Genomic DNA, 27,666 nt, shown 5'->3' on the forward strand with positions numbered 1-27,666 from the left:
TCAGTGACCACTAGATAGTGCATGTAATACAGTAGAAGGCAGGATCAAAGAAATGTGTTTTATAGGGATAATGAATTCTGCTGACTTTCCCCTTCTGGGCTATAATAATTTCGGCCTCTTTTGTAATCATACCCTATTGGAAAGCCACACAGCTTGGACTGATTTTTGCCTACTACAGATTTTGGTATCCAAAAGTACATCTCCATGACTAAGGAAATGAGCAGTCCCAGGTTGGCTGGCTTCATAAAGAGCACTTAAAACTGGATTGCACAATTGTATGACCAACTGGGGTCTTAGCATTAATCTGAATTTTCTCACTGGCATCCAATTTTGAGGATATCATATTGCATGGGAAAGAAAAAAGGAGCAGTTATTATGATTTTCATGAACTTACGTAGTTTTACTATGGGAAAAGGGACTTGTAGAGCATCTACTTTAACCTTCTACCCAATGTAAGAATCTCCTGTACTTAATTTGTGATATTCATCCTTTGAATATATATGGTAGAGATTTATTCTCTCATTTTTGAAGAATTCTGTTATCCTTTCCTACGTTGGAGAAAATCTACCACCATTGGTTTTAGATGTGTCCAGCAGAGAATCCCACGGACCAAATTGGAAAGAACACCCCTTCTGTTTAGTGGCTTTCTTCCTTTCCAGTATAGTCTTCTCTAGGTTAAACACTCATTTTTACCTCCATTCTATATACAATGCAATCCTCTAAACTGGTTCCATTTAGGATTGAGAAGATAGAGGAGATGAAAGAAGAACAAAATGTTTGTGTCTCTTACTTACCACATTTGCTGTTTCTCTCAGTTTTGTAACATCGGTAGGTTGATCAGGTTACCACCTGAGCCCTCATTCATAATGATAATTAAACTGCATGGAGCTACTTTAATTGTAAAGATAAAAAGCAGAATTTCTCCATTAATATTGCCAGATGGAGTGGCTTGCCAACTCATTCTCCTTGGTTCTAGAAAATGTCCAATAAACTAATATTGACCCTGAAATTAAGCTCTGGGTTTGAAGATGCTGCCATGCTGTTGAGTCACAAGAATATATTATTTTTTTATTTCTATTGTGCTACTAATTTTAGTAACTTTGGCAAAGGGAATATAAAAACATGCAGTCCCTAACTTATAGGGTTGTGTTCCAGAAGTCAGTTGTTTGGATTGTATTTTGCATGCATATTAAACTTTCTGCATAGCCTACCAAAGACGTTTTAACCCCTAAGTGCCTGACATTGTAATACTGTACCATAAATCTCAAGGTTTTTGCATAACATGCATCTTAAGCACCACCAGAAATATTCTAGCATCTATGCTCTGTTTAACAATGTTTTTCTGAATTAATATGTCCAAGCGACTACTGGGAATACCAGGAACTTTTTCACACTTTCCCTCCTCTATCTGACTGAGTTAAGGACTCCTTGCCCCAGTCAAATAAAGAAACCTGGGCTCCTTGTGACCTGAGCCTGAGGTGCAGTGATAGATGCTACAGACCTTCTGGTAAAAAGCATACCGCTCGGCTGTACTTCTCAGTCTTTAACTGCTTCTTCTCTGACTGCCAAGCCATTCTTTTCTTCCATGTCATTCTGATTCATTGACTCCTTACCTTCGTTCTCAAGCGCGCGCACGCTCTCTCTCTCTCTCTCTCTCTCTCTGTCTCTCTCTATCTCTCTCTCTCTCTGTCTCCCTCTCTGGGAGTCACAATAAAGTTTTTCATTTTTGCTTCATTTTTCCCATAAGCACTCTCCAAAGTTTTAACAATTCCTAAGGTATTTTTCCCCCAGTGGGTAGCAAAATAAATAAATGAGCGAATGAATATTACCAGTCACAAAAGGGAAATGAGAACTATAGAGAATCTCCCTAGTAGCATCCGCTGGTCCTCACTCTCACTCCTCATTCTCTGTCTCGCTAGAAGGTAGATGCAGAATCACCTGCAGAATCACTTTGACGCTACTGATGGGTCAAGTAAAATACACAAAATGCCAGGACAGGTTATTCTAAACTTTAAGGGAAAGGAAGTGATGTCTGCCTGTCATCCAACCTTTGATAAGAAAGCGGAAAAAAGCTTCTTGTGGAAGTAAGAAGTGAGGAGCTGGGGCCTAACCTTGTTGGTATTCCTTTTGTCTCTCTTCTCTTTTCACAAAGGAACAGGTGTCCTGACCCATTATAAACCAGACGCCCACCACCACCTTCTCTCCTTCTCTTCTTTCGAACACATGCTTGGCTATTGCAGGAGCATAGTTCCTTATCCACAAGTCTGACATTCAAACGGATCTGAATAATGACAATTATTTGGTGACTCGTGGCAGCAGAACTTAGCCCAAATTGATGTGATGTTATTTATAGTCTTTATCTACTCATCATACACTTCCTACAAAAACATCAGTTACCAATGTGACTGTGTTTAAGGTACAACCCCAGATCTTGCTTTGGTGAAATAAAGTATATTATCTTTCTAAAAAATGGAAATATCTGCATTTAAAAATACATGTGGCTCCAGAAGTTTCTGGGGAAGGGATTATGTGGCCCTTTATGCCCTATTTTCCTGCATCTTCCTCTTTCCAGCAAAGTGTGGAAATTAAGAGCATAGACCCCGATGCTCCAGGCTGGATTCAAATCGTGTTTCTGATATCAGTTATGTGTGACCTTCAATGTGCTTAACCACTCTGTCTCAGTTTCCTCATTTGAAAAATGGGGATAATAATAGTACTCACCTCAGTGTCATTGTGGAGATTAAAGTGAGTTAATCTATGTAAAGTGCTTAGAGTGATTCCTGGCACATAGTAAGCACTCAAGTTTACCATTATCATCATCCTTTGTCTAATTTCCCCATTATAAAAACCCTATTCTTGACTCTGTTTCCCCATAGTTTTCTTCCATTCCCTGTTGTAAAGAGAGGACCAAACTTTTTCAATTCCCATTTACTCTCCAACCTGTTAAAATCTGGTTCATTATCCCATTACTCAGAAGGTCCCTCGTGACTCTTAACTGCCAATTTTAAAAAGTCAGTTTAGTTTTTATTCTGCTTGATATTTCTCTGACATGTGATATTTCTTCAACAAAAGACTCTACTCCTACCTCATCTCTATTGTACCTCTCCCTAGACTTGCTCCTTAAAGGTTGTCCTTCCCCAGGATCCTGTCCTTTGTCCTTTTTGCCCCAGGCTCCTTAGAAAATCTTATCCAGTGTTGTCTTTCTGCATCTGGCTTATTTTACTTAGCAGAATGTCCTCCAGATTCTACATGACTCTATTTATATGACGTATCTAAAAATCATCAAATCATCAGATCAAAGAGTGAAAGGGTTGTCCCTAAGGGCTAAGGGGAAATAAGAAGTTTCTGTTCAGTGGGCATAACATTTCGGTTAAGCAAGATGAATAAGCTCTGGAGATCTGCTGTACAATACTGTCCCCAGCGTCAACAATATGCATTGAACACATAATGTGTTATACGCTTAACAATTTAAGAAAAAAGAAAAACAATTTAAAGGAGCAGATCGCTAGCGCTCTCACTACAGTATATATTTAAAATAATTAACACTAATACTTAGAAGAAAATTGGCATTCATGGCAGCTAGATGAGGTAATTTTTTTGTGTGTAAGGAAAAGCATGTTCTACTCAGCTATCAAGACAATAAGGAACATTTATTAAGCTGTATACATAAAGCACACAGCAGTAGCCCAAATAAGTATGATTTATTTATTTGACTTTTAGATTTACATCTACGCGGAGCCTTCACAGGTCTCTTACTGCAAGCATTTTCGCATCTCCATGCCTTTGCACATATTGTCCTCTTTACTTGAAATGCCATCCATACCCCCTTTCTTTCAGAATGTCTACCTTTCTCCATGTACATAAATATCATACATTTATGGGACAGCTCGGTGATAGGGGTACTGAGTTTATGTGCTTCTCCAGTAACTCTGTTACCTGGTAAGCGTGCGTGGTCCCAGCGACAGCTCCATTCCTGCCGGCGCACCCCATAAAGCTCTAATGCAGCAGCCTGCACCTCATTTTTCTCTGATCTGCTCTGACTCGGAGGTACGGGAAGGCAGGCTTAATGCTTGTTGACAAACAAGGAGAAAGATAAATGTGAGCAGTGTGGGTTTTACAACTCCGTGGCCTTATTAAGATAATTTCCATCCTGGCAAACTCGGGGTTTCCTCCTCTTCCTTCTCCTACCTGGAAATACAGCATGAGGTTGGTACTGTTATGGTCCCCATTTTAAGGATGAGGGAGCCAGGGCACAGAGAGATTAAACCGTTTGGCAAGGCATGTAACCAAAAAGTGGCAGAGCCTGTAGTTTGAAAACATCCTTAGAGACGAAAATGTGCTACTTGTCTCTGAAGTTATATTAAGGAAAAAAAACAAAAAAGACTAAGAATCTAGTTTATACTTGTCCACTCAATGGTGCTGTTTTTCCTGGCTACTAATGATAGGGTCTTTAAACCCTTTTTTTAGGAGTATAATCAGTACTCTAAAACAATGTGTGTATATGCATAGTTTATAGATACATCTGCTGTATTAATATACCATGTAAATTATAAAACACACAAAAACAGAAATTCAAAGAGTATGAATTTTAAAAATTATAAGTGAAAGTTCTAATATTTTCTGTACCCTAAAGTATTGCTTTGGACACTGCACTTTGGAGTAGTGTCCGGTGTAAAGTGTCAGATTTAATATAAAAACGTGTTTTCCTTCATGTACATTAATAATATTGCTCCTCAGTCAATATTTGCTCACAGAGTCGCTTTTCAGAGTGTGTTTGTTTGCCTGTCACATGACCCAGGGCAGCATTAAAGACAAGCACTTGCAGTTTCGAGATGGCTATAACCCTAAGAACGTAGATTATAACATGCCACGATTATACTCTGACTAATGTGCCCTTGGAACTGCTGGAACACAGAAGTTTTCAAGTTTGGGGTCATTTAGGAATGATGGGAAGAGGACCAAATTAACAACAGACAAGAGTTCTGAATAATTTGACCTCTGCCTGAAATAGCTATAGGACTTGGGCGAAACAGTTAATAGCGAGGCCTTTGATTAAATTGCTTTTGCAGGTATTGATTCCACTGATGTCATAATAGCCCTATGAAATAAATAGAGCAGACACTACCATCTTCATTTTACAAATGAGCAAAGGATTAAAGTGGGTAAATAACCATGGCTTCACCGTGGTATTTTGAACTCACATACTGCCTTGCTGAACCTCTTTGGGCTTTGCTTCTTAAAAACAAAAACAACAACAAATATATTATATATATGCTTGAACAGTTTTAGATTTATATTCATTGCCATCTTTTAAGTTATTTTTAAATATTCATACAGTATTTGTAGCCTCTTTTTCATTTTTAATACAATTACATGTATTTTCTCCCTTTTTCTTGATTAAGCTTGCTAGATATTTGTCTAGTTCATTTGTTTTTTTCAAAGAACCAGCTTTGATATTAGTTTATTAAGTTTAAAAATTGTGTTATAATATTTATGACCACAAAGAAATAGCAATTAGAATTTTAAGTCAATATGTAATAACTGCTAGGAAAAATTTTATTTCTTTTTTTCAATGACACTGCAAAGTCTCCTGGAAAATGTGAATGATGTTTTTCTTAGGCAGTTCTTGTAAGGAGATTCTTAACAGGTATACATGATCGTAGAGACATTTAGGTGTTTTTTTCTGATGAACATATGTTTATACGGGATTTATTAGACAAGCACCGCTGTGAGAATTTGTTGCTACAGAGATAAATATACACACCTTGTATTCTAGTAGTTTTCAAGCCAATGGAAATTTATAGCCACTCTACTTTTTTCATTATACTTTGTTAGGAGTCAAGGGCTTTATTAACAAGTTCTCATGATACTGGGCACTGGTCCCTGGGAGAGTAAGTGACTAGCCCAGACCTCACAGCCCGTGAGTTTGTATTCTGTCTTCCAGAGCTTACTTTTCATACCGGACCACACATCTGGCCCAAGGAATGATATTTACTCTGCCCTTTTAGAGTCTGAGAAAACATCGTTCAGTGTTCTGGCATCATCTATATTTACTTGGCTTGATTTGGGATAGAGTATAATCCTAGTTCTTGAGGAAAGGATTTTCATCTGTTAACCTTATGGGTCATGATGCTTATGGAGTTATTTTCATTCATAGAGTGATTTATGGGGGGAAATGTGTTCTAATCCTTAATTTAGGATTAAAATGGGTATACCCACGAGAGTTGGGTCTACAAAGTTCATCTTAATTTGAGAAATAAAATAAACAAACATTTCTAAAATATCTTGTTGGGTCAGTTATTCCAGTCCAAAACCCATTCAGAGATCTGTTCTATATCAAGGTTCCCCAGCCCTCCTGTGAGAAGGTGCTGCTTCTCATTTGCTTGTAACCTTGAAGACAAGTGAAAACAGTGTCAGGGATGGGCCTCCTCAGAGTCCCAGGGGGCCTGCCTTTATGGAAGTGTCTGTCTTCCCAGAGGGAAATCAGACAATCTGAGCTTAAGGGTCAGACCAGAGAGAGTGGCTGGATGGATAGCAGCGGCCAATCCATGACTTCAGAGGTCTCCTGGCTGATTCACATGATGCCCAATCACAAATATCTTTCTACCGGGCATCAGAGTCCAGAATGGCAAGGGGAACAGTTCATGTCTAGGGGGTTTAAAGAAAAATAAGTAAGGTAATATATATGAAAAGCTAGCCAGAGTGCCTGAAAAAGAAAAAAAAAAATCAAACAGCTTTCGACAGATTCCTTCTCCACTTCCTTCTTTTCATCTCATCCTTCGCACCTGCCTGGATTTGTCAGCACAAGCTCCTAAAGTTTTGATTGAACGATGGCACTATACAGTTAACTCTACCAGACGCTCTAATTGCCACAGTTTCTTTGGAAGGAAGCAGGGTTGGAAACCAAACTGGGCCTAACGTACTTGTTCGTAGAATTCCCACACCAAGAAAAAAGCGTAAGAGGACTTGGATGACTGGTCATAGTTCCTGCAGCTATTAGTCATGGTGCGTTAGCGGAACACATTCTCAAAAAGTTATTTCCTAAATGCTTTCCAAAGACCTGGTTCTTCACACAGATAATTTTGGCCAATTGTAATGACAGGAAGAAACTAGAGTATCAAAAAGAACAGAATTTATGCTTTAAGTTTCATTGTTTTGGATCAAATATTACTTTAAAATAAACCTTCTCCTGATCCTAATTTTCGTTTCAATTTCATAGACTGGTGATTTGAGTGTTGGAGATAGAGTTCTTAGAATCTGTTTATATGGTATGAATACAGAAATGGTCTGGTTCTGAGTATTAGGATCATATTAGTGTTTTGATATAAACTCAAAACCTTTCTAAGTCACATATTATTTTTTTCGAAGCACAGAAATTGGACTTTGCAAACAGCCTCAATTCCTTTGTTTGAGAAACTTTAAATAAGCATTGCATTTTCTTGCCATAAAGTTCTAAAGTACATCTAGAAAGCTGCTTTAAAAAGTAGCTCTGAAAACCTGAGGCTGACAAAGAAGTTAGATGGTTGAAGGAGAAAATGAGAGAGAAATCTGTTTTGTGTAAAGGGAAACAAAAAGAGGGATAAAAGTAATTACTGTCAATTTAAGTTTTTATATTAAATTTCTAGTGTACAATGTTCAAGACTGGCAAAAAATTGCAGTTTGCTTTAACCAAACTTATGGTGTTGGACGTGTGTTAGAAATCCAGCATGTGGATGTCACCTCCTTAAATTTCAATAGCACAAAAGATGAGAATAGCCAGGGAATAAGGAAATAAACAGAGCATAGGCTTTGACAGTCAATGGAATGCCTGGAGCACTTGAAGGTTACAGAGATAAGCTACCAAAGGGATTGAATTTGGGTGATCCTTTGCTTTTACCCACATTACAAGTTTCATCTTGTTCTGCCAACATTCTATGATTTTATGGGATGGTAAGTTTGAATAGAGGAGGAAAGGGACTGGACATCAGAGTAATGGCCAGAGAGCTCTGCGTAAGCCAAGGGCAGCTTGAGAGTAGCAGGAGTAGGTAAGGAGGGGAGGAAGTGCACAAAGGAAAACCAGCCCCACTTCACATTTTAAGCGCCAGTCAGCCATGACTGATCTTCAGAGTGTTGTTTCTCAAAGTATTGCATCTAAATTACCTGTGGGCCTATTACGAACCCGTGTTTCCAGATGACACTCCAAATCTGTAGAATCAGAACACTGGAAATGGGGCCTGAAAGTATCATGTCAAACAAATAGCCTCGGTAATTCTTAGGCACACTGTTGTTTGGACCTCTGCACCAAAGAGTAAGTCAAGAGTATGTAAGAAAGTGTAAGTGAGAAAGGAACCTACAAACTCCATACATAAACATGGTCACTGCTCAGGCTTCCACAGCCCTGAGGTTAAGACCCCCTCTGCGGTTGCCTTAGATCTTTGGGAAATTTTAAATGTAGAATTTTTGGAGACTCTCTAGTGTATAGAGAAGAAGTGTATTGAAAAATGCCAGAAGAAAGAAGAGAAGACTTAAAACATGCCATTTACTGGGCCACTTTTATGTCTCCATTTCCCATCTTGAAACCGATAGTCTAGCCATACAGAGCTGACTGCATTTACCCAAACGGACTATACTTTTATCTGTCTTCTTGCTAGCTTACCCTGGATTGCTTTTCTGAGACTCCGGTTTCTTAGTTTTGGGAGTGGTGGAAGGATAAAAACATATGCCTTGTAGAGTTGTCATGAATATCACATAAAACTAATGTGTGGAAAGTATTTAGCAAAGTGCCTAGCATATAGTAAATGTTTAGTTTATGGTAACTATTCACATTGCTTGGGACCAATCTTTCATTTTAAAGCTGAAAAATTCTATATCACCCAGACATTCTCATTCGCCTCACAGCCCCACGCTCTCTGACCTCTGCACAGGTTTTATTCTCAGATGGCTTTGAAAATATCATGGCAAAGGTGAACATTAGTAGCTCTAAGCTTACTGTCCTCATCGTTTATGATTCTAATGAGGAGGCTGTGCCTTTGTGCAGAGACTAGTGGACGGTTAGCAGATTGAAGAGGTCAGCCCCACTTGAACCATATGGAATGATTTTATGAGAAAGAGGGTTTCTATTACCAGAAAACAAGGCTGACACTCTTGTATGTAGAAGAAATAACTACTGCCTGACTGATTGAGCTGAGATTTTGGTCTTGTCCTGTCTTCAGACTCAACCGAAATACCATCTTTGCTTGGGTCTTGAGAAAGCCTGCTTTGGGATGGAACTTGTAGCATTGCCTTTCTCAGTTGTTAGGCCCACAGACTCAAACTGGAACTACATCATTGGCTTTCCCAAGTCCCCAGCTTCCCAAATGCACATCTTAGCACTTCTCAGCCTCTGTAATCACATGAGTCAATTTCTTATACTAAATCTCTGTATATATACATAAACATCCTGTTGGTTCTATTTTCTGAAGAACTCTGTCTAATACAATGGGTAAATCAGTAGAAATATATGCTTGTGGTTTTATTGTGAGAAGAGGGAGAAAGTTAAGTTTGGACAAATGTATACTTGTTTTTATTAATAAATCCCTAATTTTGATTTCAATTAATACTTATATATCTTTCACATAAAATAAAATACAATGAAAATGTCCAGACACTTGAGTTATAGTATTAGATTATTACAAATTATATGTGATACCTTGACCGATCACTGAAACTTTGTAGGCTCAAGTTCCCTCCCTTTAAAAGTGAAAAGATAGCATGTTTAGTTTCAGGATAGTAAAGACATCTAGAGTCTATACCGCTCTCTGGAAACCAATCAAAATAAACAAGGGAAAATCAGCACTAGATGTTCCTATTTATGATTGTTAGAAAATCCTCAATAACTTGAACCATAATGTACATGAAGAACCGACATCATGTACAGTGAAAATTGGACTGGAAAAAAAGGAATAAACTGAAAGAAGGGTGTTACTGGAGACCATAGGCTGAGAGGGCAGAGTCATCTGAAGAAGGTGGCACAAACCAAGGGCCAAGACCGGCGTAGAGCAAGATGGACGCACTCAAGGAGCTTCTGAAACCCTGCAAGATACCCTGTAGTGTGTGTGTGTGTGTGTGTGTGTGTGTGTGTGTGTGTGTGTGATTATAAATGAGAACATTTGCAGACAGGCTGACTCTTCCAGAAGTTATCTGTCTGCTTGTTGGACCAGATGAGAAACTGAATGATAAGAAGCCTGAGGCTGTCAGACTCTACAGAATGTAAACCCCATGGAGGCAGTGGTTTTTTTTTTTTTTTCTGTTTTATTTGTTGCTGTATTTCCCAAACCTAGAGCTGTACCTAACACAGAGTAGGTGCATAATAAACGTTTGGAGGATGACAGAAGGGAGAAGAAAATAGGTGATGACTAAATCACCCCATTAACATACTTACATGAGCACATACACACACACAGGCATACAATCTCATATTACTTGGTCCTCGATGTGAACTAAAAAATCTTCCTGCTACCCCAGAGCACCACTCTAGCCCTCTGAATATTCTTCTACATTATTCTGCTATATCCAGAGAAAAACCCTTCATTATAAAAAAAAAAATTAGCACAGGACTTATGCAAAAAACCTATTCAAATAAAAGAGAAAGGGAGCATAACAAATAAAAATCATGAAAAAAAACACCCACCAAAATATTTTTATTGTTGTAAAGCAAATAAAACTTGTGACCGAAGGGTTATCTGTGAGTTCACAAAACTTAATAAATAAAATAGCATTTCAATCAAGACTTCGAAGCTAAGATACACAGTCTAAGGAAAAAAAGAATAAGAAAACATAAGTTTTTATAAAAATTAGTTAGCAGATTTTGGGATAGAAGTGAAAGAGAAAAATAAATTTATCCCAGAAATAAAGGCCTCGATTGAAAGAGCAATGTTGCCAATGCTGAAATACAATCAAGACATTCAAGTCATCTTGGGAAAACTGAATGAACTGAAATAGAAAAGAATAAAGACTAGAGGAAAAAAATGTAGATAAAGAACACAGAAGGAAATTCAACACATGCAACACATGTTTTAAAAGACAAATTGAATGCAGCAAAAAAAATTCAAACACATGTCAAAAAAAAATCCGGAAATAAAAGAAGGCTTAAATCTATAAAATTAAAAGATACACAGTATTTCAGCTAACATAAATATTTACTAATACCCATACACAACCCAGTAAAGTTAATTTACTTCAAAGAAAAAGAAAGAACTTAAGAGTATCCAGAGATGGATAAAGATCTCATCCTAAAAACAAAAGAATTAAGGTAGGTTCACACGTTTCTACATTCGGTGCTAGGAACAGTAAAATCATGTCTGAAAAGTTCTCAGGGAAATAAAGCGTGACCCCCAAAATTGTACACCCAGACACCTTAGGTCCCTTTACTCACTGTCCATATATACAATAACTTTTTCAAATATGTAAAAACTTAAGGAAATACATACTCCACGAGTTTTTAAAAAATAATTAGCAAACGTAGGTCAACTAAGATATAAATGTATTACCTACAACAAAAGGACTAGCTATGAGCCTTGAGTCCTTTTACATGTAGAACTAAAGTTAAGATAACTTCAAGAGATTATGATTATAGAACACAATGTAAATATAATGAATTATCACTCTGTAGAAATAATATAATGAACAAAAATCAGTATCTAGAGGAAAAAGAAGATGGGAGATCATTCAAGTATACTGATTTCCTCATTTTCAAAGTTTATTTTTTAAGGCTGACCTAAGATTGAGCACGCAACTAAACAAAATCAGTGTTGCAGAAAAGAAAAGCAAAGAAGTGAAAGAAACAAAGTACTATAAAAATATTATCAGTCAGAGTGGGAAAATAATAGATAAATGTTAAAGAAGGCAGGTCTTACTATATTAGATAAAGTTATATTTTAGAAGGTGACAAGAAAATTACAAGATCTAAAGCTGGACCATAAATCTTCCATATTATAGGGAAGAAATATGCACACATGCAAAATGAAATCACAAACTAATGGTAAATATTAACTGAGCATGATAAAAAAAATAATTTTCATCTCACAGCCACCATGATAGTAAAGAATTATGAATTAAACAGGAGAAAGGGGAAAACAAGAGAGGTGAATCCTAGGAGTGGCTAATTCTGAAAGAGACAGTTAAAGGAAAAGTTAAGCAGAGGTTTTGGCAGCCTCATAGGGCTAAATGGCTTAAAAGCAAAACAAAACAAAAAACTACCTAATATAAATTCTGTTAAAGAGTGATCTCTGGAAAACCCCTGCACATTGGTTTGGGATCCCAAAAGACTCCACCTAACAGTAAGGAATAACTGGAAAAAACTTGGGGCTCAAGTATAGTTTCAAATCATCTCAGTTCCAATAATTGGATTAAGGTAATCTAAGATTGCTGGTGCCTATAATCACCTACCAAAGGCAAATGTAAATTCTCCCTGGAGGAAGATCATTGTAGGCCTCAAATTATTTCCACATTTTTTTCCACATGCAATGTCCTGCATACAATAAAAAATAACCAGACAAATGAGAAGAGAAGATATAATTAAAAAATCAAGAGAAATAATAGCAGTAGGAATGGCTGCACAGGAGATCAAGATAATGAATAATCAGACGACTTTAAATTTTTTAATAGAGAAGATTTTTTTTTAACCTAAAGTGGATTCTTTGAAAAGACTAACAAAATTGATAAGTCTCTGGTGGTACTCATCGAGAAAAAAGAATCATAACTGAAAAGGGATATATCACTACAGAGCCCACAGATATTTTACAAATAATCATAAAATCACTTAAAGATATTATTAATGACTTTGTTTCTAAATTTGAAAATTAAGATAAAATGGGCAAGTTTCTAGAAAAAAACACAACTTACCAAAACTGACACAAGAAGAAATAGAAAATCTGAATCATCTGATAAACTTACAAGAATTAAATATTATAATGAAGGCATGTTGTGATTTTCCCAGACTCATTCCATTCTCTTTTTCTACTTAATACTTTGTTTTCATATTTTAAGAAAGAATTCTTCATTTTAGCTATAAGAATGTTTGGGGAATTTAAAAAACATAATGAGTACCTATTTATTCTCCATCTTATTTTACTCAGTTATTAAACTCTTCTATGATTTACTTTTGAGGATTATATGTATTACCTTCTCAATTATATTTTAAGCCATAGGAGGGCAGACCATGTGGCATAGAAGGAAGAAAGGGAGGAAGGTTGGAGACTTGAAAGGAGGAAGAAAAGAAAGAACTGTTCTAATTTAGATTATTACAGTTCTGTACATATAAACTCTGCCATCTATTTATAGCCCTCTGACATATAACAGTCATGAATAGTCATGGGTATTATTAAATATAAAATATATTCAGAGAAACAGTATAACAAAATAGTTAATATTTGTGTGTGTGTGTCTGTATGTGTAGCCTTGTAATCTTTGAGCAAGGTCCTTGGACTTAACCTCTCTAATATTCATTTTTGTAATCTGTAATCTATTTTGTAAAGATTAAACAAGGAAACACACATGAAGTATGAGCACACAGCCTAGGACAGAGAAGAATTCAATGAATAGTAGCTATTATTTATGATTATGATGAAGAGAAAATAAATTAGTACATACATGACTTGATTTTAGGTTTTAAAATATGTCGATGAAGAAAAATCCAAATCAATCAAAATCTCTACGCTTACTCCATGGAAACAAAACTTCCTGTACTAAGTGGTAGGAAAGAATATGGCCATCCTGTGAAACTGTTCTAAGTTGGGCTACCTGGTGACCTATGAATTGATCAAAACATTTGACATTTTTCTAAAGAAAAGAGGGTAAAATAATAACTTGGCTTTTCTTTAAAAAAAATATACCAGGGACTCTGTATCCTTGCCAGTTGTCTGTTACATAGTTTGTTGAGACTACCCAAAATTGTCTAGAATTTCCAAGCCTCAGAACTATAAAAATAATTCACCAGAACTGCCTTCGAATAATTTTATATGGTATAATTACTTAACACTGCACTTTGGACTATAGTACAGGATGGATGTGCTGGGAGTCATTTTGAATTCAGTAAGAGTCCTGCACAAGGCCTGTTTTGTTATAAAAAGCATCCCCTTGATGTTTAAGGAATGGTGTTGATAGGTTCTAGAAACAGTACCTACAATTACTGGAGCATATTTATGAAGTAAAGAGGGCAGTTAAGAATGGCTGATACAAACTCTGAAAAAACAAGGTCATTGACATTCCCATGTGAACCCTCAAGAGCCCTTAAGGAAAAAAATTACTTTCCCAGGGAACTTTCAGCTGCCTCTGATGTCTAAAGAGAATAGACCAAGTTCATTTTTTTCCAATGGGTCTCTTGGCTAAGAGACCATAGAAAACTAATCCATCACTCAATTTCAAGGAAAAAAAAATTGTATTGCTTTTGGTAAAATTTATTTTTCACCTAAGGTTAGAGCTCTAGGTTGTCACATCAAAATACATTTTTAAAAGATCTGAAATTTTTACTCTGAATTTTATCGAAATTAAATTCTACTTTAATTATGATGTGGGATAAAATACTTTATTAACCCTTTTATCTCTCAATGAGTTAAGATACGTAGAAGCACTATTTAAAAATTATGCTGGGAGATAAATGTTAATTAAATTTACCTGTGATTTTTCATTTTGTGATACCAGCCTTTCTTTACTCAGTGGCATCACTCAACAAAGAACTTTACCGAGAAGGGTTTCTATCTAATTCTATTCGAGTACACAACTCCATTCTGAATGGAACTATCCGAATATGATCTCCCAGATACAGATACATTGGATTTTGCATCTGAAAGGAGTTTAGACTACTTTATTCAAAATGGAAAATCAAGTGGTTTCATTTTCATTATTTTTTTTAATCAAGAGGAGTGTCCAGACAAAATGTGTATGTGGCTTTATTATCTTTCTTGTTTTAATGAAGAGGACTGTGAATAAGAAATGATTTCTGTATATAATATACATGGAACAAAAGTGTCTTTTTGGTGGTGACATTTTTCTATTATAACACTGGAGGTTTTTCATGGGTGCACATCATGTTTGTTAATGGCCGCCATACTTAGTTGGAAAAACCAGTATTTTCTTTTTTTACTGTCCCCAACCACCATGCTTTTGACTTTTCAATGAAAGAAATGATTTTTCTAAAACTATAGAGCATGCTCATAGTTATGAATAATATTGATCCAACTCTGTTCCACCTAGCCACACTTTTTAAATGCTTAATAACTTTTCTTTCATTACAAATAAAACATATTTTTTGTAGACAAATTAGAAAGCACAGATTACAAAAAGAAAATTTTAAATATCCCTAATCCCACTCCCTGAGAATTTGTACCAACAATTTTGTCGTACATCTATTTAGAAGTTTTCTTGTGCAATTTATATAAAAGTTTTATAATGTATTCACTCTTTTATAACTGGTTCTTCTTTCTTTATCAGTTATTACATTTAAACATCTCATTATTTTCATGCATATTATAGATAACGTTTAATGGCAGAAAAATATTTCATTAGCGATTATACCATTATTTATTGACTTAATCCCTTTTCTTTGAACATTGCAATTATCTATATCTATCTATCTATCTATCTATCTATCTATCTATCTATCTTTCTATCATTTATCTCTCTCTGTCTATATTTTTTGCTAACATGAAAGAGCCTATTCTTTAGATTTGTTTTGCTGGTGTTTTGAGGTGAAGGAACAGAGAACAACTTTACGGGTAATCTAAAGAATAGGAAAATAGTTGCAAATTGCAACCACCTAAATAAAAGTTTTTAGGTTAGCCTGGATATTTTGAAATGTTTGGCTTAGCATGCATAAAGAATCCATATGAAACTATCAGAAAAACCATATATGTGTCTAAAGCTTGAATACATTCTAAATATTTTTTAGGCTAATGAAAGAGAACAGTCCAGTTACAGTCTCTTCCTTTTTTCCAAGTAGATATTCTAAAAGAAAATAAGTAAACACGATCTTTTTTATGTTATAATTTGTTTTTTTGAGCAATTACCACCACCGTATCAATGAAAACATAAATCCAAACTCATTTCATTTTCTGAATAGTTAGGGAAACTAGAAATCTAAAGAGTATTCATAAATGCAAAACAACTGCTTCTAGTGTCTTATTTCCAGAATGTTGAAAAGAAGAAAGACAGTTTGCCAATCTTCTCTCCATCTTGCTCACAAATTATTGAAAATCCTGAGACTGACTTCTTTCACAAAGTCAATTTTGTCCCCTAAGAACCCAGTGCTGCAATTAAGCCACAGGACTTTGTTAAATTTTTAAAAATTCTTTCATACTTGAAAACAGAGTCTACAGGTAGTGTCCAAAAATTTGACTGCACGATCTTTCTGGGTCTACTTCCCTGATTTTATTTCCTGTACTTGCTGTGCTCTCTCATAACTTGCCACAAAGTGTTTAAAAAGTTGCACAAATATAGTGGACAGTTTGGTGGTGGATAGAGGGAAGGTGGGTTGTGAGGCTGGGAGAATGGAGTGAAGGGTTAAAGAAGTACAAATCAGTAGTTGATAGATGATCACAGGGATGGGGAGCATGGCAGAGGGAATGCAGTTAGCATTAATAAGATGGCTAGGTGGAGGGTAGGGGAGGGAGAGAGCAGTCGGGGGGATAGTTTTATGAACTATATAGATATCTAACCAATATATTGTATACTTGAAACTTATTTAGATACATAAATTTTTTTAAAAAAATGCACAGTAGTAAAAAAATAAAACTCATCAGTGAGAATTTCTTCTCAAGTAAAGTGAAAACACTGGGCAAATGACAAATATCACATTAAAGTTATATTAATATCATTCAGCTTATTTTACACAACTTTGCAGTATATAAGTAGTTGCGTTATTTCCACCCATTACTTCTCGTTCTACTATGAGCACTTTCTATGGTCACAATGATTATTTCACTGTCATACACTCGGCACACCTCAGTGAAACATCAGTTGATTGATTGACACGGATAATTAATACAAAAAATGACCCTTGAAGTGCAGATGATGATATTAAACAAACAAGCTTGATGAAGAATCACAAAATAGTTATAGTCTGATTGCTGAGAGACCAAAAGTGTGACACACAAATGGGTCTTTCTGGACCACACAAGGTTAGCCATGGCAGAGATCAGCCTTGCTTCTCAACTCAGTAAAATTCAGTCACGCTCATCCGCTCACACTTCACATTCTTTATCAAGTAGGGGCTGTGGTGGGAAACACGCCGCATTAATGAAAGCCCACACCCACGTATGCACACATACACACACACAAACTATGTATTTATGATTTCAGAAACCTTGTAGGAAACAGTATGTTGGAATGCCAATTGGATTTACATGTTGATAAAATTTCAGTGAAATGAGTCTACCATCATGCAAGATGATTGTAAAAAAGTAAATTGCACAAACTGTACTTGTTGTCACAGAGAACCGTCTGCTCTCTTTACTAGCACTAATTAGATTTCCCTCTCCTATCACCATTGTACTTAAAACTAGATCCTATTCTGCAAAATCTTCAAGTCAGTCAGTGGCATTTCATATGCATTTCTATTTCTGCCTTAGATCTTCTGAATGCAGACATTTGAGAAATATAAATCTTGCCTCAGCAAGGCTCAAAGGAAACATTTGACTCTAAATAATATTCTCACCGATCATTCTTGGTTAAATAAGTTATAGAAAAAAATAAATTAAATTGCATAATCAGCTTAAATATTTATTCTTGTTTGTAATTTCCATATCCTAAAGCTAACTGGTTTAACTCTTAAATGTACATACTCTACTTAGGATATGGAACTATAACTATACTTTTTTTCCTGGTGAGTTATGTGCGATGCCTTAGCCATTAATAGTAAATACTGGAACTATTCATATGAGGTAAGTTTTCTGAGTTTTTTCATTATATTTTATAGAGAATAATTATTTGCCTTCTTATTTTGAACCATCAAAGGCAAATTAAAAAATAGGGATCTCTTTAGTATCTACTTCCATACAAAACATATACTATTTTGATGCTAATATTTTGGGACAATAGTATAGCATCTTGAAGTTTTTTTTTTTATGTTTTTGTCAAAAGAAGACATACTTAGATATATATTTTTCCTTTTTCACAAATATTTAAAAAGTATTCTCAAAGTAGAATAAAATATTTTGGCCAAATAATCACAATCATTTGCTTTTTTCTCTCTCTTGTCTACTTTTAAGGCAGTGATCAAAATGTCATAAAATACTTTGAATAAAAGTTCCGTGAACAAAAGTTCTTTGAATGAAGTTCTTTTGAAAATATAGACAATGAAAAGAACAACTAGCTTCTTGCCCCAAGATGGAGGGACAAAAAGAGAAACAGGTTGACTATAAACACTCCTATCAATTAGCTCTAGCTATAAAATTACTGCCTAACAAAAGGACCGCGTTACTTCCATAAGGGTTAAGGCTCATGCCTTTGGGGTCAGCTAGGAGTAGATAAGGCATCCATATATTTCAATAAGTATTCTCAAAGGGCTCTGTAAAAACATGATATTTTCATCATTTAATTAGCTAAATGCCAAGTCCTAGCTAGTGATTTTTGTTCTTTTCTTGAAGAGAAATAGATAGATGCCTTGGAAGAAAACTCTTCTTGTGTGTTTTCATAATGTTTACCAGGTAAATAACATTTTTAAAAACTAGGGAAGAAGGTGAAAGAAAGCTTAAGCTTAAGGTAAATTCTGGAGAGGCGATTTATACCAGATATTTTTTGAAGTTTTTTAACTCAGTAATGGGTTTTTCCAGATTATGTTGCTATATACACATTGCCATTAATATATCCAGGCAAAATGTACAAGCTGCTAAATTAAATTTGACAATTTATATCATCAGTTGCCATTCTGATCATTCATTTATTCAGCGTTATTGAAGTCAGTCTGCTGTCTCAGGTTGTATTATAATCATCATGTTATTAACTAAGTTCTTTCAGTAAATGCATCATTTATTTTTATCTTAGGCTAGGATTGCTGACATTCCCCTTTTCACTTTTGCTTAGGATTTATTGTACATATCATATCATTAGTAAGACAGTAGTTCTGAGAGATCATTCTACTGGTCTATGTGTATTGGTGGGCTTTCTTTGGTGAGAAATTTGGCTAAGAAGAATATCTTGTTTGTGGGATCAGGCAAAAAAGTTTCCATTTCAAATATTTTTGTCTTTTACAACACGTTCTGCCAGGTGGAGGAGTAAAAATTCTTTTCCTTTTGCCCTTCTAGTTTCTTGGCTGGGGCTCTGTACCCAGACAGATCAATATAAGAAAAGCATGCATATTTATTTAGAGTGGAAACTGGTGGGAAAATGCGACAGGACAAGGGGTATGAGCTGTGGTAGTACACTAGGGGAAACTTAACAAGGCCTGTTTGTTCATATTCCTCTCAGCATCCCTTTGTCTTTGAAGATAAGGATACTTTTTTCTTCTAAGTATAATGTGCGCATCTCTCACATGAGGGTCTTATGACTCGCTTCAAGGAAAAAGGGAGACAGAAAGTCCTTTCTGCACCTGCCATTTCTCAAATTCCTCTAGCTTAAAATAGTATGCCAAGGTACCATATTTGGGGGTAGCATGTCCTAAAACCCATCATTCCCCCTCCCCATCTGAACCTTTCCCCAAGAAGTTTGACAGTCCAAAAACTTAATTGGTAAATTAAGTGGTAATTGGTAATTGGTAAATTGTTTCATATCCCACTGAACCAGTTTCAGTTCTGGGAATAGATCAGTGCTAAACAATGTGTCTCATTTCAGGAAGTGGTGGTGTGGGTGGGAATAGGGCACCCACCTAAGTTAGGCATTTAACAAGGGGCATTTCTATGGAAATAAAAGAAAAACAGGTTAATGGTTAAAACAAGCTATAAACTCAGTTTTTGAGTCCAGAGGGCAAGTCAGTCAAAAAGATGTCTTGATGTTGCGTTCAGAGCATCTTTAGGTGGTGGAGTAAGGACAGGCAGCAACAATCTAATAGATTCTCTTGTTTGCAGTTTGAATATCTCTGATGATAGCATTGGGTGTTCGGTGAACTTTTTGAGTGGCCCACACAGCAGCAGGCATGGAGGGCATCCATACTTGATCTGTTACAGTGACTTCCTAAAGGTTTAGATCATTGTCCGTCTTTAGCTTGCAGAGCTTTGGGAAATGGGCAGTTTTAGTTTGTAGTGAAGCCAAGTCAGGAAAGTGAGAGGAAAACTGGAATCATTAATTATCAATAGAATGGACAAAATAGCAAGATTCAGTTGATAGATGAAAATAGCTCAAAGATAATGAACATTCACAAAGATAGATAATAGTTTTCATTGAAACAAATTTTTTCTTTACGATTACCTCCATTTCTACCAAAGACAATTAAAGGCGTTTTATTTGCAAAAATAAGTCCAGTTTCATTAAACTTGGCCTAATTAGTTAGATAAGTGCAGCAAGAAAAATAATGGATCATATAAACTCTTTTTAAGTCTGCTTTGCAAGGACCCTCTGGGAAATTTCAAAGTTAGTTCAAAGTCAAAAAGATTCCATTTTGAATTTGATTTTGGGAAGTTTGTCAAAATATCAAAAGATGTGAATACTTGATTAAATAAGATATCGGTCATCTATTTAACCACAGTGACAATAAGAGATTTTAAAGGAAAATATAGAAAGTTACATAGCTGTGGACAAAACTCTTAATATTAAGAAGATTAAGTTTTCTTAAGTTATCAAAAGACTCGATAAAATCAACATGAAGCACAGAAGTTATTTTGATAAAACACAGAATCTCTGTGTCCTAGGAAAATGTCTTGAAAGGTAATTGACAACCTGCTCACTCTGGCAGGTGAGAAACCAAGCCAAGCTCTCAGGACGCACGCACACACAAAAAAAAAAAACAGGAAAGCAATAGCTTTCCCCACGAGAGAAAAGATCAATAACCAATGGGTACTCAAAAGCAAATTCACAAGAGTCACAATCCAAACAACAAATTTTTACAAATGTTGTTCTTTCCAGCTCATCTGAATTTGGGAAGGAAGAGGCAAAGATAAATTTTTATTTTCCTCTCTAGACTAAGCACTAAGAGAGATCCACAAAATTGGTATAGAGTTCTTACCTACTGCTGGCTTTTTGTCACTTGTCCCAGACCTCGACTCCAATCTCCAAGGAAAGTGGAGTATCCCAGTCTTTTTCTCTCCTGTCCTTGTCACCAGAAACTATAGAGGAGGAAAAAAAAAATCTATATTTTTTCCCTTCTACCCTTCTAGTTTATTAGCTGGAGTTTTGTAACAAAAGATAGATTTACAAGAGGAAAGCGTATAACTTTATGTAATAGAAGTTTTATGTGATATGGATGCCTTCACAGGGAAATGAAGATCTGAAGAAGTGATTATACCTGAGCGTTTTTATGCTTGTTTGATGAAAAGTGGAAAGTCATGGGAAAATGGGATAGGACAAAGGGGTATAAGCTAAGAGCAGTAAACCGTGAAAAACTTAGAAAGGCTAGTTTAGAGTCCTCTTTGCATCTCCAGAGATAAAGATGCTCCTTTCTTCCTAGTATAGAGAAGGCACCTCCCACATGAGGGTCTTATGACTTACTCCAGGGGAGAAGGAGGGTCAGAGAGTCCTTCTTAAACCTGTCATTTCTCAAATTCTTCCAGCTTAAAATCTTTAATATTCCAAGATGTCATATTCTGGAATGAACTCCCTTCAGCTGCAATAACTCAGTAGTAGGAGAAAGATCTTTGTTCTAACTTAAAATATGTATGTGTTTATGTGTGTGAAAGAGAAAGAGAGAATTCAAGAAACATGTATTATGTATTTCAGAAATTCATACTGGAAAGGATATAAACATTATTTAAACCCTCAACCCAGTGACTATTAAATTGTATTTAGATGCTATTTCTGTCCCAAGTCAAAATTCTTAGAAACCATTGTAACCTTACCCTAATCTTTTTAATAAATATATGTTATTTACTTTTGAACACAGACTAAACCCAAAAAGTTTTAATCAGCAAAAGTTATAAATTAGGTAGGTCCACATTACCTACATGTGTGCAATCTTACAATAAGTATCCCCTCAAAATCCATGCCTTAGGATGTGCTCTATAAGATTATCTGTGAGCTTAAGAACCTCCGTCTCCTTGGATGATAACCAACAGGTAAGTATCTTATCCGTTGTTTTCCTTTGGCGTGGCCTAATTTTACTCAGAGATTTTAGCCAAATGACTTGTTACTCTCATATCTTTGTAATTTCAGAATGCTGGATCTGGACCAACAGGCTTTTAAATCAATCAAATTAAGAGAATGTATGTGGGAGACCTGTGAGGAAGGGCAAGTAATTTATGGGACCCGAATTTCCAAAATCACATTAAGGCAACATTGAATTTCACACTGAAATGCCAAGGGTTGCAAACACCTGACAATCCACTCTTTTGTCATTCACATCGCCATCCCCCACCAAGTTAATAAGTCCTTTTATAAACTAATGTAGCCATTCTGATGCTGTCATTTGGCAAGTTATGGATATAATTCTAGATACACAGACATGCTATCCCAGGTAAAAAGAACTGCTATACATAGGCCTTTCATAATGTGGAGGTTAAGGTTAGGGAAGGGAAGGGAATCTGTCTATAGTCCTGTGATTCGGTCTTAGTCTTTTGGTGAACCTGTGCCTCTGGACTATGAACTTCACAACTGTTTCTCAGTCTTTCTTCCACTCCCTTTGAGTACAACAGGATGGCTAGAGTGGGCTAGAGTTGGGTATCTCTCCTTCCCAGTCACTTAGGCTTTGGTTAACTAGTTTCCCCTGAGAGCAGGCATTATTAAGAAACTGATGCTCTGGTATATTTCCAATGAGTTCCTTTTCTCCTTTCTTTGCTAGAAACACAAAGGGATCTTTCTCTGATATTTACTATTAGAACCTGTTCAAACTCCTAGAGGTAAATCTCAAGAAATCATGGCAATCCCTTTATGATGGGGTTCCCCTGGAATTTTCAGCTCTCAGAGTTCTCCGCACTGTGCCTCTAGCAATCCATCAATTACAGCTCAGGTTTTCCTACCCAGGCACTGGTCCCCCATGCAGTTTTCACTCATAAGCCTCTGCTCTGGGAAGCCCTGTATTTCCCTGTCTCTCCAATTCTGGGGACAGTGGTTTACCCTATGTCTTCCCCTCTTTTATGGATCCAAGAAGAGTTGTTGGTTTGTCAGTCTGTTCAGCTGTGTACTTATGGTTAAAACAAAGCGTTGACTTCCAGTCTCCTGACAAGTGGAACTGGAAAACAGAACTTCTAAATATATTTCAATCACTGCAAAAATAGTAATTCAAAGAATGCCTAGATCAAAGAAGCAGATTGTTGAGAAAAAAAAAACCCTGCAGCCTAGAGAGAAAAATGCACGATTCTAGTCTAATATCTTTAGATAAGGTGGTAAATGGACGACGTGTGATTACCAATATTTTAATGGCAAAAAGAGCCCCATGGAGAAGATGAAAAGCATGATGAAGCGTTATCTTTTGGCAAAATGAGTTAGCAGAGTAGGTACATCCTTTTCTATATAGGATTCAATTCAAGCAGTGGCAGTAGCAAAGAACGGAAGTAAAAAATGACCACCTAGGTGGAGAGATATATTGCAATGCATGAAGGTGTCTCATTATCTATAAGGAAAACAGTCTCAGATTTCTGAAAAATAGCCAGAAAAACAGACTGGAAAAAAAGCCACAACCTTTAAGTTGCACATGCAACAATAATGTCACAATCCTAAGAAGAACTAGCTTTTTGTCTGTCAGTTATTTCTAAACTGCAGCAAGTAGATGATTTGATAAGAAAATAATTCAAGAGACCTTGGCTCAGACCAAAAAATTGTAACCATACCACTATTTTTAATCTTTAAGATATCAAATATATTTAATCCCTCTGAATACATATCCTGATGGCATTCCAAGACATTTCCATTGGCAAGTACATGGTATGAATTCTGTAGCCCTAATGAACTTATGAATATATTATGTTGCCCTTTAGTTAACAAATTGAATATGATGTTAGACAAGGCATACTAGTTTACTGCTAATTCAAAGGTGAAGTTTGAAAATTCATCTTATGCATTTGAATCTCACTTCTTGTTTAGTTGGGGAAAAAATTGTGTTTTTCATTAAGTATTATTTATGTTGATTACATATGATGAATATATACTATAAGGACCCGGACCATCATAATTCTAATAATATGTTCTATATAACTAAGTAAGGTATTAGAATATTCCAGTGATTAAAACTCTAATTGTGTAACTGTTATTTTCATAGGAAGTTTATAGAGACTCATCTGAAAACCATTCCCAGTCGTGCATTTTCAAATCTGCCCAATATTTCCAGGATGTAAGTAATTTTTTAATATAAAAAAGTTTGCAGTTGTGACATGTTGCTTTCTAAATGTGTTCTATTAACAAAAATACTTGTTATATATTATACTTGCATAAGTCTCTGACATGTATCTTTCTAATGTATATGAAATTTTATGTACAAGATGTTTATTCGATTTTGCTACATCTCCACTCCCTAATTCCCAAATGATTTTTTTTAATCTAAAACAAATTTAAATTAATTTGGCTTTGAACACTTAATAATTCTTATGTTTTAATACATCTTGGAAGGTGTCAAAATCTTAGCTGGGAATCTCTCCCATATACAAATTTCTATATCTACCTATAATTGATCTATCCTAATGACTAATTCTTGATTCACTTTTCACACTAGTACAAATGTTTGTATTTTGCCATACATGTAGCCAATGGTTTTAGTCTTCTCTCACTTAAAAAAAAAAAGTACTAAAAATAATTCTAAACCATAGAAAACTAAACTGCTACACACTCAAGATTGAGGAGGAAAAGGACTTCTATGTTGAGTTGACAAAGAGTGTCTGTATATGAAATAATCCAGGTCTATATTTCATTTAATCGATTCTGACAAGATTTGCAAGTAATTCAGGTACAACAAATGACAATACAACTGGGAGCAGCCTATATAGCTTCTGGCTAAATTTATTCATTTTGTGACTATTTATTGACTGTCTCTTACATCATTTCAGGGGCATTTGACATTTTGGGTTGTCACCACTAGAGATGGGGGTGCTACTGACATATGATGGGCAGAGGCAAAGGATCTGCTAAGCATCCTACGATGCGTAGGATACCCTCCCACAACAAAGCATTATTGAGTCCAAAATGTGAGGCAGACGGAGGCCGAGAGGCCATTCTAGCTGAACACCTCTGCAGTTTTCGGTGTCCCCGACCACCCTTTCCTTTTTCATATTCTCTCTCTTTTGGTTTCCTCCATATTGCTTTCTCATCCCTCTTTTTACTGTCTTGCCCTAGCTGCTCCTTCTCACTCTCCTTTCCTGGCTTCCTATTTCATTTTTTTCAATTCCCTCATTGGCTACATGTATAGTTCTTTATTTATGTATTTTGTCTATACCCTCCTCTCCTTTAGTGGACACCCCCAGTCCTGTGGCTTCACTTTTACCCAATACAACTAATTCCTAAATTAATCTCTCCAGCCCTGACCTGTTCTCACGGTTCAGGCCTGCATTACAAACTTCCTTCCAAATGTCATCACCATGGTGTCCCACAAGCACAATAAACTCCAAAATAAACTCGTCTTCCTCCTAAAGTGCTCCTTCTTTTAACAGCACCAGAATTTAGTGGGCTGTAAACTAAAAACCCCAGATTCCCCCTTAGCTCTTTCTTTTTCCTCACCTCCTTTATATAACTGCCTACTTTGTGTCTCCAGTTGGCTATGTTCATTCATTCAACAAATATTTATTGAACCCTACTTCGTGCCTGGCATTTTGCTAGATGTGTCACATACGACAGTTGACAACACTCATGGAGCCTCCAGTTTCTATTCTGAGAGTAATATGTGCCATGATGGGGTGAGCTAAAGGTGCTGTAGGAACTCATATGAGAGGTGAATTACTTGGATGGGGAGTGTGTTCAAGGAAGGCTTCCTGGAGGAAATGACACCTAATTTTGAATCGGCATTATCTGGCTAAATAAATAAGTAAGTAAAGAGAGTTCCAGGCATAAGAGAAAATCCTGGACTGTCTGCAACATTAAAATTAGTTTGTTGAGGCTGAGAGTGGGTAGTGGGAAAAAATAAAACTGGGAGGTAAGCAAGTGCCGGGCCTATGAATCATTTGAAGGAGTTTGAAATCTTCCCTAAGGACCGAGCCACCCAATGATCATAAGCAGAGAAGTGACAGATCAGATGTTTTAAAAATGTTCCCTTGACTGTGCTTTGGAAAGCGAATGGAAGTGCAGCAAGCCTGGGAACAGGAAGCTAGTGAGGAGGCTGAAGTGGGACCCCGGGGCAAGTGGGGATGAAGAATGGAATGACGATGCGAATACGTGGCCAGGTTTGAGCAATAAATAAGAGAGAACTCATAAACGTAACAGTTGATTCATTTGGAGGTAGAAGGGTTTGGAGAACAATTTCATTCAGGCTTCTGACTAGGATACCTGTGTGGTTGATGAGCTTATTCCCAGAGACAGAAGTTTTCTGTGGCTTTGCTGCACAGGGGCAGGGAGTAAGTTAGGAACCCAGTTGGGGGCATATGGCATTTGAGGTGCCTTTGAAGCATCAAGCAGATATGTCTAGTAAACATCAGAACCTAACTTTTTTATTCACTCATTCGAGAAATATTTGTTCAGCCCTATTATGTGCCAATCATTGTTCTAAGAGATAGGTAACAAACAAAAATTCATGCCCCTAATGAGTTTACATCAAATGAAAAGATATAGACAATGAACCAGGAGATGTTTGAGTGGAGTTTGAGGTTTGAGAGTCACAAACAGGTAGATGTAACTGGGACCAGGGAAACAAAATCAGTAGAGAGGAGGCCAAAAAAAAAAAAAAGTAAAGAAAGAATGGTTTTTAAATGCACAAAGTCCCTAAAAAGGCAGGGGAGGATGGGGCCCAAGCATAGGGAGGGACTGAGCTTCTGCAGGTCACCTTTTATATTGTAACAAGAAAATAATAGTAAGAGGTGGGGCGGATGCAAGAAAATTAATAGCTTTATTGGAAGGGAATTCAAGAAATTCCTAACTCAAGGTTTTAATCTTTTCTACAAATCATTAAAAGATTATCTACTAATATTGAGGTTGGAACTGGCAACGTTTGAAATGAAAGCAATGGTCAGTTAAAGGAGAGTTGACTGAGATATACAGGCAGATTGGAAGGTTCGAGTGAAGACTGGGCTAGATTCTTTAATCCACATTAAGTGTACACTGAACCCCATTAGAGCACTTATAACCCTGTATGTCGATTCCATTTACCTGTCTGTATGTCCAACTGCTGTGAGTTTCTTGAGGCTACAGAACATGTCTGTTTGGTCAATTGCTATTTACTGACATACAGTAAATGTTAAATAGATATTTGTTAAATGAAGGGACATACATATATGAACAATAGTTAAAGGGGTGATGATATATCTAGGGGCAAGAGAGAGATTATCAGGATGACTCTAGGTAGGTTTGCCTGGGACAGTACAAATTGCTACCTATTAGTTTGGCATAATTATTAACAGCACCCTGTTTTAGCTCACAAAAATATCCTATTTGGTATGATAAATGATATAGTCACCCTAGTGATTACATATTTCTTAAAAGATAAGAAATTTGAGA

The 27,666-nt window shown here is 36.2% G+C and overlaps 1 protein-coding gene across 1 annotated transcript in view; it reads left to right on the plus strand.

Moving 5' to 3' along the window:
• Positions 1 to 27,666, plus strand: part of TSHR (thyroid stimulating hormone receptor) — a 98,755-nt gene that overhangs the window by 26,698 nt on the left and 44,391 nt on the right. The window contains exon 3 of the mRNA XM_016137516.2: positions 24,293 to 24,364. Coding sequence (XP_015993002.2) covers positions 24,293 to 24,364 — 72 coding nt within the window. The remainder of the gene's footprint in view (positions 1 to 24,292; positions 24,365 to 27,666) is intronic.

Source organism: Rousettus aegyptiacus, unplaced genomic scaffold (genome assembly GCF_014176215.1).
Source record: "Rousettus aegyptiacus isolate mRouAeg1 unplaced genomic scaffold, mRouAeg1.p scaffold_m13_p_3, whole genome shotgun sequence".
Classification (NCBI taxonomy): Eukaryota; Metazoa; Chordata; class Mammalia; order Chiroptera; family Pteropodidae; genus Rousettus; species Rousettus aegyptiacus.